The sequence below is a fragment of the Pyrus communis genome, chromosome 8 (assembly GCF_963583255.1).
Source record: "Pyrus communis chromosome 8, drPyrComm1.1, whole genome shotgun sequence".
NCBI classification, from domain to species: Eukaryota; Viridiplantae; Streptophyta; class Magnoliopsida; order Rosales; family Rosaceae; genus Pyrus; species Pyrus communis.
This window is the reverse complement of record NC_084810.1, coordinates 17,486,100-17,500,370: the sequence shown is the minus strand read 5'-3', so window position 1 is coordinate 17,500,370 and position 14,271 is coordinate 17,486,100. Positions and strand designations below refer to the sequence as shown.

At 39.7% G+C, this 14,271-nt stretch overlaps 2 protein-coding genes across 2 annotated transcripts; one reads left to right on the top strand and one right to left on the bottom strand.

Annotated features, from left to right (window-relative positions):
• Positions 1–1,313: 1,313 nt before the first annotated feature.
• LOC137743393 (probable CoA ligase CCL7) lies at positions 1,314–4,832 on the bottom strand. The gene is made up of 6 exons (XM_068483275.1): positions 3,718–4,832; positions 3,057–3,246; positions 2,199–2,344; positions 1,854–1,921; positions 1,670–1,772; positions 1,314–1,596 (listed from the first exon to the last, which is right to left on the bottom strand). Exons 1-6 carry the CDS (start codon positions 4,732–4,734, stop codon positions 1,483–1,485), a joined length of 1,638 nt encoding a protein of 545 aa, XP_068339376.1. The 5' UTR covers positions 4,735–4,832; the 3' UTR covers positions 1,314–1,482.
• Positions 4,833–12,906: 8,074 nt separating this feature from the next.
• LOC137743050 (uncharacterized) lies at positions 12,907–14,271 on the top strand. Its single transcript, XM_068482968.1, has 2 exons — positions 12,907–13,220; positions 13,560–14,271. The coding sequence occupies exons 1-2, from the start codon at positions 12,907–12,909 to the stop codon at positions 14,269–14,271; spliced, it is 1,026 nt and encodes a 341-aa protein (XP_068339069.1).

The window sequence follows — 14,271 nt, the reverse complement described above, 5'->3', positions numbered from 1 at the left end:
AGAGACACCGCTCTCCGAATTTCAAAAGCCAGATTTTCAAGATAAAGTTTGTCAACATTTCTTAGACGCAATCTCAGCTTTTGGATATCAAGTGCAACTTTGTCAAAGATCTCTGATAAAGTTGAAAACACGTGAATCTTACTGTTCTAATTACACCACAGTTGCTGACAAAAGTAAAGGCACATAACCACTACGTGTTATTGGGAAATCCCTATATATGTCGACCTCTATCTTCTATAACAAGACAAACTTACAAAAATATCTAACTTTTCTTCCTCTCCGAGAATGCATCTTCATCAAAGCATCTCGAAATACTTAATTTTCTTCCTCTCCGAGAATACCTCTTCAAATAAGTCACACCAGAGCAAGAATATCTCATATCATCAGGGACGAGAGCAAAAGTATCTCATATCATGCAATCTCCCTATCATTTTCTTTGTCCTTATTCTCACTTGGAGGACTAGGAGAAAGAAAGCACTCAATCAGAACTTGAAATCAAATTTCCAGTCAGGAACCGACTACCTGGAAACTTTTCTAATTACTTACCTAGCATTACTCTCCAGTACTCATTTTCAAACTACTAATATGATGATTGGAGTTGCCAAGCATGATGAGTCGTTGAGAAGTGATGTTCTAAATGACCTTTCAAATGCAAGATTTGCATTCCACTCCTGCATCGGAGGACAAATACTGCAAGAAAAGATGCATAGGAAAAATACCACTTATGCAAGGAGAACAAATAAGACAAGCTGTGGATTAGGCTTGATGATTATACTATAATATTAATATTAATTAATCAAGACAAGGACCTTCTGCCTTGGGGCACTTGGGGCCAAGGAATTAAAATTAATTTGATCAATTAGTTTTAATTTCGAATTAAGTTTTTAATTAAATTAATTAAAAACGTTTTGATTAATAGACACAACTCTTTGGAAAGAGTTGTATCTTTTTGGAAAGAGCTGTATAGCTTCAGATACATCCAAAAGGTGTTTGAAGAGGTATGAAAGAGCCTATATAACTAGTGTCCTCATTTTCATCGATGATTATCTTTTTCTTCTCCTTTGTCTTCCGTACAAAATTTCCAGAGAGTAAACACACAAAGCAATTCGCTAGAGTTCTATAATCCAGTGCGGGTTGTACAATTAGGTAGTTATATCCTGGTCGAACAGACGTTGTAGAACCACAAGCACACGAGTGGGACGGAAATACTGTTCGAAGGACATAGCATTTGCGCTAACCTATACCTTCAATTCATTCAAGTTAGTATCATATTAATTTTTGTAATTATTGTGTTATTGCATTCTGTATTGCAAGTATTTGTGAATAATAAAGTATAAATATTTTAGTTTTGCACATCTGTTATTTTATTGTTTCTAAATTGTTCTCCAACTAAAACAAGCGTAAGGAACTTGTAGCGTTCCTCTACAGACAAGCCTTACCGATGAAGCAAACATCGTATCAATGAGGAGCCATGATACAATTTCATATTTTCGACCGCACTTTCTCGATGAGCTCTCTTCTGAGGATTTTGCCCGATGCTGACTTGGGGACACTGTTTATGAATGATACTCTTCGTAATCGTTTGAAAGATGCAACCTGCCACAGGAGCAATTTTTTACCAAGGAAATCAAATTGGATCCGAAATAATCCTTTGATGTTTCCTACTTACTTGACTAGCAATAAAGCTCTTGACATCTTCTTCAGTTAGAGAGCTATTTGGCGTACGTACACAATATGCAACAGGGACCTCACCAGCTTCAGCATCAGGAAACCTGCAGGACGGAAATAAAACCATCATTCAATTAAGTTCAAGAGGAGGCGGTTAGCACAAGTTTTGTATGTGGCAAACTCACGGGATGACAACCGCATCTAATATTTCAGGGTGAGAAACTAGCAGCCCTTCAAGTTCAGCTGGTGCCACCTAGCAGAGGACCAACCGAGCAAAGAAAACATGATTAAATAATTGCAGATGTGTAGAGCATAAGAATCCATCATGAAAAAACGCAAACAGAAAGATAATAATTAACTTTTAATCAAATTCTGACAGCATAGCATCCATGATCCACCAAATTTTCTAGTTGCAGAGACAACTATGTTAAAGGAAAATTGGCATGGGATTCGTTATGCATAAAAAATAGCTTTGCAGAGATAACCAGCAGAAATTTCAGTAATTGTTTAACTCTAGCAAAAGAATTTACCTGGAAACCTTTATACTTAATGAGCTCTTTGATTCGATCAACTACATAAAGTTGTCCGTCTTCATCAATGTATCCAAGATCTCCTGTGTGTACCCAACCATTTTTATCTATAGTCTCGTTGGTGGCCTGTGGGTTGTTGAAATACCCTGAAATGAGTTTAGTAATCATGGTGTTATCAATTTTTATACCAAAAACCCCACGACACACAAAATAAACTTGAACAAATATCCTACTAATATCTGCACAAGAGGCGAACCAAATAGACTTCACACAACCAAATTGGAAGCAAAGGTTTGCAAGCTTGTTATATTGGGCGATTATATTGACCCGAGGCATCCTTAACTGACAGTTCTCAATGAAACAGAAAGGAAGAACTTTTCAATGCTAGACAAGATAAATGGCGAGGTAACTGAAATTCTGGAAAATAAATTATTGCAGGCTTCTGCATTGTTATTATTTCATGGTATTTAGTTAAGGCCAGCAGACCCAACTTAAATTTACACCATGGAAACATTTATAAACATTCCGCATCAGCTTTTCAGCAAGTAAAAGAGTGAACATTTTGCGGGAAGAGAGTGTGATCCATATTGGCAAATGCAATGCCCTGCTTGGGATGAACAAAGCATCAGCACTAGAGTTTTGCATCTTAAATAATTGATGAGGATACTGAAAATCATAAGCATAAACCTCATATGCCACATGAAAATGCTACCGCATTGCGCCAATTTGAACGATTACATTACAGACAAAAAAAATGTGACTTCTCTTATAATAAAATGCAGAATAATTTCTTTCTGTGAGACGATTAATATGTCTATGTGTGCAGGACAACTTTTGAATGTTGACAAACACACTTACCAGTCATCATATTAGGCCCCCTAACCCATATCTCTCCCAACTGTTTGGGAGGTTGAGGCTTCAGTGTATCTACGCTGACTATCTGACATTCAACTCCAGAAACAAGCATGCCAGTTGAATCAGTATGTCGAGACCCCGCTAGTGTGCTCCCCACCGAAACAATTCCACAAGTTTCTGTCATACCATAGCCCTGAAAAACCAAGCAAACTTCTGAATCAGTGAAAGAAGTTTTATCCTCCCAGCTACTACATGAAAAATTTTAACTTCGCAAATGAGGTTGAGAACCTCAAACTCTAGCGCCACCCAATTTTCACATTTCACATCAGTTGAATTGCGGCATAAGCTGTCATCCACTTTCAATTACTTCAAACTTTGTGCTAAATTTAATTAGCTACCCTCTTGCAATTTGACTATATTTTAAACTACTCCAATTTACGAAAGGGGATTCGAACTTGTTGTGTAAAAAGACACATGACGACTAGAACACATGACTGCTTGAAAACTGCACTTGAATCAAGAAAATGTAGCCTATAGCCATTTGGTTTCAATCAAACACCAAACTCTAAACACAATGCCTATATTATAAAATAACCGAACCAAAGGAATTAATCGCACTTCCAAGTTATAAACAATCAAAACCAGCAAGATAATAATTTAATACCTGAGCTACTACACCTTGAGGAATAATTTTAGCACACTCCTCCATCAACTCTTTCCCCAAAGGAGCTGCCCCTGAACAGATATGCTTCAACGACGAAAGGTTAAACTTCTTAACCACACTGTTTTTCGCCAGAGCAAGCACTATAGGAGGCACAATCCACAGGTGTGTCACCCTATACTTCTCAACAGCCATCAAAACCTTCTCGAGATTGAATCGCCCCATCGAGACCACAGCATTGCCCTTCTGCAGCTGCCCATAGGTGATAATTGCCAGCCCAAACACATGGAACATTGGCAGAACACAGAGAAACACATGGTGCATCTCCCCAGAAAGTTCTTGATCCATTGTGACCATCAGAGACGAGGCAATGATATTCCTATGTGTCAAAACTACCCCTTTGCTGACCCCCGTTGTACCTGAAGAGTACAACAGGACAGCTGTGTCGGTCTGCTTAATGTTAACCGATGGAAAATCGGACACAGATCCAGCAGACTCGACCAAATCATGGAAAGTTCGAATCTTTGAGGCTGATCCAACGTGGGATTTCCCCGAAAACCCCTTTGATCCTAAGAACACTGTTGGGAGGTTAAGGCCCTTGACTTTATCCCAGAGCTCCGGGACTGTTATAACCAGCTTGGGATTAGAGTCCCGGACTTGCTTGGACAGCTCTGAAACAGTGTAGAGCGGATTGGAGGTGGTGGCAATAGCGCCGGACGCAATAATCCCGAAGAGACAAATGGGGAATTGGATTGAGTTGGGGGCGAAAATGAGGACGACGTCGTTTTTCTTGATACCCAGATTGATTAAGCCATGGGAGACCTGGATAACTTTGGACTTGAACTGCGAGAAGGACAGGGCTTCGGAGGACTCGCCGTCGATAAGCGCGGGCTTGTTGGAGTAGGAGGAGGAGTTTCTGAAGAGGAAGGAGACCATTGAGAGATTTGGGTCTCTGGGTAGGACAAGCGGCGGCCGAAGTGACCGGAAAATGCCATCTCTGCCGAACCCAGATTTCTCCATTGACGATTGCGGTGGAGAAGTCCAACTGGGTAAGCTGGAGTTTTGGGTTTCTGGGATTTGGATATGGTTTTATTGGGGAGTTTGTTGAAGGTGATGGGTGATGGGCGATGGAGTATCATAAAGACCCACATTATTCTCAGTCAACCCAACAGCGCCAGAGTCCAAATCATCAATTGCTTAGTCTTTAAGTTTTCTATTGTAATTAATTCATAGATTAAGCTTAATTAGTTACATTAGTTGTTAACTAAATATTATTAGCTGTTGTGTATAAATACTCCAAATGTAACCAGTTTCATTTAATGAAAATTCATTTCTTATATGGTATCATCCCTTTTTCGCTTCACCTTTTTTCCTTCGATCCTCTTCTTCGTCGCTCCCTGCGATCTCTGATTTCTTCGATCTTTGATCCTCTCTCTTCATTTTCTTGTGGATCTTGATCAATACCTTCTTCTTTTCTCCTATCTGATTTGATTACAATGCCTTCGTCGAGTTCATCTCCAATGAATCCTGATGTTCTTGCCCCAAATTCGTCCCCGATGAACCCTAATTTCACTACGGTTCCGCCTTCTCCCTCAATTTCTTAGATTTCTATTCAGAATATCAGTTGTATGGTTCCTACCAAGCTTAAACGGGACAATTATCTTGTTTGGAAGGCGTTGTTTGCTCCAATTTTTCGTCGCTACAAGCTTATCGGGATTGTTGATGGCTCTGAGATTTGTCATTCCCCCTTCTTACTTGATGATTCTGGCAAGAACACTGGCACTCCAAATCCAGACTTCGATCTGTGGTATGAAAAGGATCAAAATATCCTTATCTGGCTTAATTCTACTTTTTCGGAAGATCTCATTCCGTTAACAGTTGGTGTTACTTCTTTTCGCAAACTATGGTTGAATCTTGAGCAACGATTTGGCGGCGTTTCTGCTGCTCACATTTACCAGCTTCGCTCTCGCCTGCACACTGTTCAGAAAGGGGATCTTACGATTTCTGAATATATTCAGCTAATTAAATCCATCTCTGATGCACTCATGGCTGCCGGTGCTCCGATCTTTGAAAGTGATTTGATTGCAGTCACTCTTAATGGCCTTTCTGATGACTATGAGTCATTTGTTGACTCCATTATGCTTCGCATCTCTTCTACCTCCTTGGATGAACTACATGGCCTACTGATTAACAAAGAATTGTTCATGCAGCGTAAGAAGAAACATGTTGCTTCATCTGTTTCTGAACCCTTTCAAGCCTATGCGGCTCAGTCTCCATAGTCTCAACCGCCTCTTCTTCCCACACCACAGGGCTATACTGTACCGAGGCAATTCAATCGTGGTAAAGGATCTTACCGAGGCAATAATTCTCGTGGCACCAATACCTATCGAGGCCACACCTATCGGGGCAACAACTATCGAGGCAACAACTATCGTAGCAATTCTGGCAGTTATACTCGTCCTTCTAGTCATCCCCATGGTCATCGCGATCCATGCCAAATCTATCATTCTCCTGATCATGATGCTCTGGACTGCTTTGAACGCATGAATCATGTTTTTGTTGGTAAAATTCCTCCTGCAAAATTGGCAGCTATGTGTGCTCACACCAATATCCCATCTTCTGCTCCTATTTGGCTCATGGACTCGGGTGCCACATCTCATATAACGAATGACATCTCTGCTCTTCATTCTCCAGCTCCTTATAATGGTCAAGACAAGATTTATATTGGTGATGGTTAAGGTATGCCCATCCACCATACTGGTAGTTCTTTTCTCACTACTACTGCTGCCACTTTTCGTCTGAATAATGTTTTACATGTTCCTGCCATGAAACATAATCTTCTTTCTGCGTATCAATTCTTACGAGACAATCATTGCAAATTAACCCTTGATTCTGATGGTTCTACAATCAAGGATCGTATGTCGGGGAGGATGCTTTTCCGAGGGCCCGTTAAAGATGGGTTTTATCCGTTTCAAGGACTTCCTCCAGCTTCTACTTCTCCCTTTGCTCTTGTCAGTAGCAAGGCTTCTTTACCAGTTTGGCACAATCGACTCGGCCACCCCTCTTCTGTTATCTTTCGAAAGGCTTTAACTAGTAGTACTATAGTTTACAGTGGTAAAAAGTTTACTTCTTTCTTCTGTTCAGATTGTGCAATTGGTAAGAATCACAAATTGCCTTTCACTACAAGTCTCAGTTCTGTCTCTATGCCTTTGGAACTTGTTCATTGTGATGTTTGGGGACCTGCCCCCACTTTGTCTGTCACTGGTTATAAGTACTATGTGTTGTTTGTTGATCAATTCACCAAGTACAGTTGGTTGTTTCCTTTAAAGCTCAAGTCTGAGGTGTATTCAGTATTTGTCACTTTCAAGGCTTATGTAGAAAACTTGGTTGGTAATAAAATCAAAGTTCTTCGATCAGATTCTGGGGGTGAATTTACAAGCTCCTGTTTTAATTTTTTTCTCTTGCAACATGGCATTCTGCACCAATATTCTTGTCCTCATACACCGGAATAGAACGGTTGTGTTGAACGCAAACATCAGCACCTTACTGAAACTGCTCGGACTCTTCTTACTGCATCAAAGGTCCCTCATCAGTTTTGGGTTGAGGCATTTTCTACTGCCTTGTATCTGATCAATAGGCTTCCCATCTCTAACCTTGATAAATCTCCATGGGAATTACTTTTCCATAAGTCTCCGGATTATTCCAAGCTCAAGGTTTTTGGCTGTAGCTGTTATCCATGGCTTAAACCATATTCTATTTCTAAGTTCGATGGGAAGAGCATTCACTGTGTTTTTCTCAGTTACAGTTTGCACCACAAGGGCTATCGTTGCTTAGATCCTCTTACATCCAGGGTCTATATATCTCGCCATATGCTTTTTAATGAATCTACTTTTCTTTTTCATACACCACACAAGTTCATTGTGTATACTTCTCCGCTGCCCCACAGTCCCCCTTCCCCATCTCCAACCTTCACTCATCCTTTCACTTTTCCCTGTCTTTCCTCACCCTCTATACTTCCTTCCACTTCCTCATCTATTCCCATCGTCTCAAATTCTCCCACCGTCTCAAATTCTCCTATCCACCCTATATCGCCTCCCCTAGTGTCAACTTCTCCAACAGTGCAGGATTCTTCACCAGTGCCACATTCTCCACTCCCACATCCACCTCCCCCTCTCCACCAATACTCATTCTATGATTACTCGGTCCAAAGCTGGAATTTTTAAACCCAAAGCCTTGGCTGCTACTAAACATCCTATTGATTCCTTAAATTTTGTTCCTACCACCTTTCTCCAAGCCTCACAGCATGACCACTGGATGAAAGCCATGGCTGAGGAGTTTCAAGCCCTGCATTCTACCGGCACTTGGTCTCTTGTTCCTTTTACACCACATCAAAATCTTGTAGGTTGTAAATGGGTGTTTCGAATCAAAAGGAAACTTGATGGTAGTGTGGACAGGTACAAAGCCCGTTTAGTCGCAAAGGGCTTTCATCAACAGGAAGGTATTGACTTCCAGGAAACTTTTAGCCCAGTTGCCAAACCTGTCACCATCAGAATTCTCTTGACATTAGCAGTGCAATTTGATTGGTTTTTAAACCAGTTGGATATAAGCAATGCATTCTTACATGGGACACTCAAGGAGGAGGTGTTTATGCAACAACCCCCTGGGTTCATTGATCCTTCACAGCCATCTCATGTTTGCAAACTTTCTAAGTCCTTGTATGGTCTCAAGCAAGCCCCACGAGCATGGTATGATAAATTGTTTCAAACCTTGCTTTCTCTGGGGTTCCAGAACTCTCAATCTGATTGCTCCCTATTTGTTGTTTTCGAGCCATCTCTTGTTATTGTACTAGTATATGTTGATGATATACTAGTTACTGGACCTAGTGCTCCAGCCTGCAATGCTTTCATTAACAAGCTCAGTCAGCTCTTTCCTATCAAAGATTTAGGCCCGCTACACTACTTCTTGGGGTTAGAAGTTCATCGCACCTCAGCTGGCATTTTTCTCTCTTAACATAAATATGCCATGGATCTTCTTCTCAAGACTTACATGGATGGCAGCAAACCATGTACTACCCCTCTTGGTACTCAGAAGTTAGACCACAGTGGTACACTTCTCTCTAATCCCCATGAATATCGGTCCATTGTTGGGGCATTGCAGTATTTGACCTGGACTCGACCTGATCTTTCTTTTGCTGTCAATCAACTCTGCCAATTTCTCCATTGTCTGAGAGACACTCATTTTCAATCTGTTAAACGTGTCTTACGTTTTCTTAAAGGCACTTTTACTGATGGCATCTGGTTCAAAAAAGGTTCTCTCATTTTTACTGCCTTCTCGGATGCTGATTGGGCCGGCTGTGTATTTGATCGACGATCTACAAGTGGTTACTGTGTATATCTTGGTCGCAACCTTATTAGTTGGAGTGCCAAGAAACAACCCATGGTTACTCGCTCCTCTACTGAAGCTGAATATCGTTCTTTGGCTCACACTTCTGCCGAGATCACTTGGATTTGCAAAATTTTCAGGGACATTGGCTTTCCCCTGTCCCGGGTTCCCATTCTTTGGTGTGATAATGTCTCTGCAATTTCTCTTGCTTCAAATCCAGTTTTTCATGCTCGAACGAAACATGTCCAAATAGACTACCACTATATCCGAGAACTGGTTTTAGCCTCTCTACTGAAAGTTCAGTTTGTTCCTAGTCTCCATCAAATTGCAGATATTCACACTAAGTCCCTGTCCAAGGGTCGATTTCAGTTTCTCCGTTCCAAGCTTTCACTTGGTTCCCCTCCATTCAGCTTGAGGGGGTGTAAAGACACACATTATTCTCAATCAACCCAACAGTGCTAGAGTCCAAGTCATCAATTGCTTAGTCTTTAAGTTTTCTATTGTAACTAATTCATAGATTAAGCTTAATTAGTTACATTAGTTGTTAACTAAATATTATTAGCTGCTGTGTATAAATACTCCAAATGTAACCAGTTTCATTTAATGAAAATACATTTCTTATATATCATACGTATCGAGGTATATTGATTGTCCTTTTTTTTTTTTACGGCAAAAAGGTGTTGTCTTCCGATTTGCCAAGGAGGTGCTGTGAATCTGTGATCCTGATTAGGAAATGTTTACCGGTCTGGTTGGATAAAAATTAAACTCAAGGGGATTGCTTGATTTGTTTCCTTCACGCTAAACACGACACAAACTCGGTGTATACTCTTGCTCCGTGTCGATATACGACACTTTGCGACAAGACAAAAGAGATATGGAGAAGCGGCAAGTATTACGTGTCGAATCGAAAGACTCAGTCACTCATTCAGTACTTCACGGCGGAAGGCTGGCAATGGAACGCCATGCATGGTCCGGAATTTTTGCCTTTTCTTCTCTGATATGGTGATAGGTTTTTAATTTTTGTTAATTTTTTTTATTTTTCTTTTGTTTATTTATTTATTTATTTATTTTTAAATATCTTTTGCTTTCAGAAGTGACAAGGAAAATAGCAAACGGGCGGCGAAATTGATGGCATTTGTGCAGTAGCAGATAGAAAATACATCAGCAAAGTTCAACGCTCTTGCATATTAATTTCAGACAAAAGTATAACAGCATGGGAAGACTTTGAGGTAAGTGGTCATAGCGTAATTAATTGTGACAAGGATATGTTCCTAACTTTACTTTTCTCATTTTTGAAGGATTAGATTTAGGGGTTGTCAACTGGGGACGAGGATCCTTTCCTAATCTAAGGATGACGATCCTTATGACCAAAGGATGTGGGCCGTTAGATGAAAATCCAACGGTTACAAACAGGGGGTTCCTTTAAAGTTATAATAATTATAACCGTTGGATTTTCATCCAACGGCCCACATCCCTTGGTCATGAGGATCCTCATCCTTAGATTAGGAGAGGATCTTGGTCCGTCAATTAGTGAAATTTTCTCCGTCCTTCATTAATAAGTCAGAATCTCGTGCTATAGGTTTGAAACTAATTTATCATTTCACATTCTTAATGTAAATATATTATTGTATCATAAAAATGTAATATTGTCTTAAAACTATGTAATATTCGAAACAATAACCCTAGTTGCCATTTCTTTATCTGGTTTACTTGTAAGTTCTACTGGATACACCTTATATATTACTTTTGGGCAACGCTCTCAATAACTAAGAGATCCATTAGAGGAACCCGAGGACTAGTTGAAATCCGTACTTCAATTGAGATAATGACAAGTCATTTCACCTTTTAGTTGGAACTTTAGGTGGTTCTCGAAAAAAGATAGCAAAAAAAAATTATTCCTAGAGTTGAGACTAAAATGAATGTATAAACCAATGCTTCCATCGACTTGCTCGATTTGGGATTGGCAGGATTGATGAATTTCAATGGAGGGCGACTGCTCTTGAGCTATTGCTAGATACTCTTATGGAAGACAACTGTTTGCTTGTTTTCTCTCTTGGTGTGAGGATAGCTAAAGTTAGTTGTTCGTGTAGGACGCTCTTTTTTCCTTCGACCGAGTTGAAAGCCACAACAAGGTTTTTATCGAGGGTCATTTAAGCACACTATCCTCCACTTTGTACGTTTTATTTTATATCAATAAATTTTGTACTTCTCTAAAAAAATAAAATAAAATAAAATAAAATAAACCAATTCTTTCATAGACTAGATTGTGGCTTACCATTATAATTTCTATACCTGCTTATTTGAGATCGTCTCATGGATAAATAAAGAACAAGAGTCAAAGAAAAAGTGGTGATTTAAATCAAGATTTATCTAGTGTGTCATCTAAAAATCATATAATTTAGGGACACATATATCACAAAAAAAATATTCTAATAAGTGTGGGTTAGGTTGTTTTTTTTTTTTTTTTTTGGACGACAAAGTGTGGGGTTAGTTATAACAAAGAAACCTAATTATCTATTAATTCACTCATTAGCTTGCATATTTTTTAAATAGTTTTTCTATTTAATCACCACATCAATTATGGTTAATAGTTGGTTCTAATCATCACATCAATTTTCTCCAATATTTTACTCAATAAATATGTTATCAAAATGTCTGTATTTTTTTGGCAATGCCAAAGGAGTACTATCACTTATCCGCATTAGTGGACATAACATTGACGTCTTCTCCTTGTATTCCATAGTTGGCTCGACTTTTCTAATTGCTCATATTGTTGAAAACATTGGCAATGTTGAATGCAGTATTGAAAACATTGGCAGTGTTATAAATGCCCATATAGATTTTCAATGTCCATCCAAAGTGATATTGACTTGGGAGATGAAGGAGGATCGTACTTTCAAATATGTGTAATGTAAATTTCAAAATGTTTGTCTAGTGTTGCTCTATAAATAGAGCACTCTGACTACTATCAAGATACACAGAAAAGAAAGGAAAAATCAATAACATCAGTATCTATTCCTACCTCTTTTATTTGTCACCCTTTTGTACTATAGTTACAATGTAATATTTTACACCTGCTTCGCTCATGTCACTAATAAACGTTATCTCTCTAACTTTTGCATATTTATAACACGTTATCAGCACGACTCTCTAAATATAACCATTTCTCATTTCTCTTCGCCGAAAGAAATCATTCCTTTTCGCCGAATGAAAAAAAAAAAAAAAAAAAAAAGAGTTTCCTCTAAAGATTTTACTGTTCATCTTCTTCATTTGCCTCAACTACTAGATATACCCTCGCAAAGAACTGTTTACATCATGCCTGCTTTTAGTTCTCAACCTAACAATTACATATATCTTTGATTTCTTGTTTGGTGTAGATCTTGATTACTAACCCAGTGTTTATTTATGTTAATTTTACTACAATCCAAGATAGTGCGGTACAATCACCCATCTTGAACTGCAAATTTAATTTTATGGTGCGGTATCATCACCTATCTTGGACCGCAGATCTAATTTTACTGCAAATTTTAGGTGGTGCGGTATAACGCCCACCCTACTTTGCGTATTTCAATTTTCCTACTACTAGAGTGGTGCAGAATAATCGCTCATCCTATGTTATGAGAATGGTGCGGTATAATCGCTCTCCTCATTCATCATGTAAATCTCGAGCCAGAAGTTTCGAGTGCTTACCATTTTGCCCAAAAGATCAAAATGAAAAATTTGTAAGAGTCAGAAGTTCTAACACTACGTCCCCCAGATTACATATTATTGCAAGTTCTTACACATCTCAGTTTTCTTTCAGAAAAGAAAATGGCGAACTTGGCAAAACTTGATTTTATTGCCCTGGACATTATTGGGAAAAACTACTTTACCTGGGTAGTGGATATCAAGATCCATCTAGAGGTAGGGAATCTTGCAGAAACAAACAAAGAGGATAACAATGCATCTTCTCAAGATTGGGTGAAGGCCATGATCTTTATCCGTCGTTACCTTGGTGAAGGACTAAAAAACGAGTACCTAACGATTGAAGATCTGTTAGCTCTCTGGAAGGCATTAAGAAACAGATACAATCATCAGAAAACGGTGATTCTTCCAAGAGCTCATTATGAGTGGACTCACCTAAGGTGTCACATCCCAGCCCGGGACGGATCACTTCCCGGGCCCGCTCCACCACCGTAACACGATATTGTCCGCTTTGGGCCCTGACCACGCCTTCACGGTTTTGTTTTTGGGAACTCACGAGCAACTTCCCAGTGGGTCACCTATCATGGGATTGCTCTAGCCCCCTTCTCGCTTAACTTCGGAGTTCCGATGGAACCCGAAGCCAATGAACTCCCAAAAGGCCTCGTGCTAGGAAGGGATGGGAATATACATATAAGGATCACTCCCCTGGGCGATGTGGGATGTCACATAAGGATCCAGGATTTCAAATCAGTGGCTGAGTACAATTCTGCAATGTTCAGAATTAGTTCCCAGATGAAACTCTGTGGGGAAACCATCACTGAGGAACATATGCTGGAAAAGACTTTCAGCATCTTTCATGCCTCCAACATGCTTATGCAGCAGCAGTATAGAGCGCGAGGTTTCACTGAATATAACAAGCTGATTTCTGTGCTCTTGGTTGCTAAACAAAACAATGAGCTCCTGCTGAAAAATCAGCATTCCCGACCTACTGGATCTGCACCATTCCCAGAAGTGAATGTTGTTTCCCTCGAAGCGAACGCCACATCCTCTGGTGGCAATAATCATAAACGAAAACGTGGCCACAGACGAAGATGGTGGAACGGGAAGGGCAAGAATCATGGTGTCCAGTTTCATAACCAAGTTCCAAGGTATAATGCAGACCCAAGTTTGAAAAATGTAAATCGCCATAAAGGCAGAGCTTATATGACCAATGCTCCCAGAAACTCTGAAGGAGTCCTTCATAGGTGTGGTCGCAATGGGCACTGGGCGCGTACTTGTCGTACCCCAAAACATCTAGTGGATCTATATCAAACCTCCCTGAAGGATAAGGGTGTCGAGACCAATTTTCTCGACCACGCTAAACCAATGGATATACCTGATCTTGTATGTGACTTATCAAGGCAGTTGAACACAACCCACCTAGATGTCTTGGACTTCATTATGGAAATGGGGAATGAAGTTTACCTGTCGGACAAAATCGTTTATGTTTGA

Coding starts and splice junctions, on each gene's coding strand:
- LOC137743393 (XM_068483275.1), bottom strand. CDS start 4,734: ATGGAGAAATCTGGGTTCGGCAGAGATGGCATTTTCCGGTCACTTCGG. Junction 2,345..3,056: donor GGGGCCTAATATGATGACTG/GTAAGTGTGTTT, acceptor AACTCATTTCAG/GGTATTTCAACAACCCACAG. Junction 1,922..2,198: donor TTAAGTATAAAGGTTTCCAG/GTAAATTCTTTT, acceptor GTCCTCTGCTAG/GTGGCACCAGCTGAACTTGA.
- LOC137743050 (XM_068482968.1), top strand. CDS start 12,907: ATGGCGAACTTGGCAAAACTTGATTTTATTGCCCTGGACATTATTGGG. Junction 13,221..13,559: donor TATGAGTGGACTCACCTAAG/GTGTCACATCCC, acceptor TGCAATGTTCAG/AATTAGTTCCCAGATGAAAC.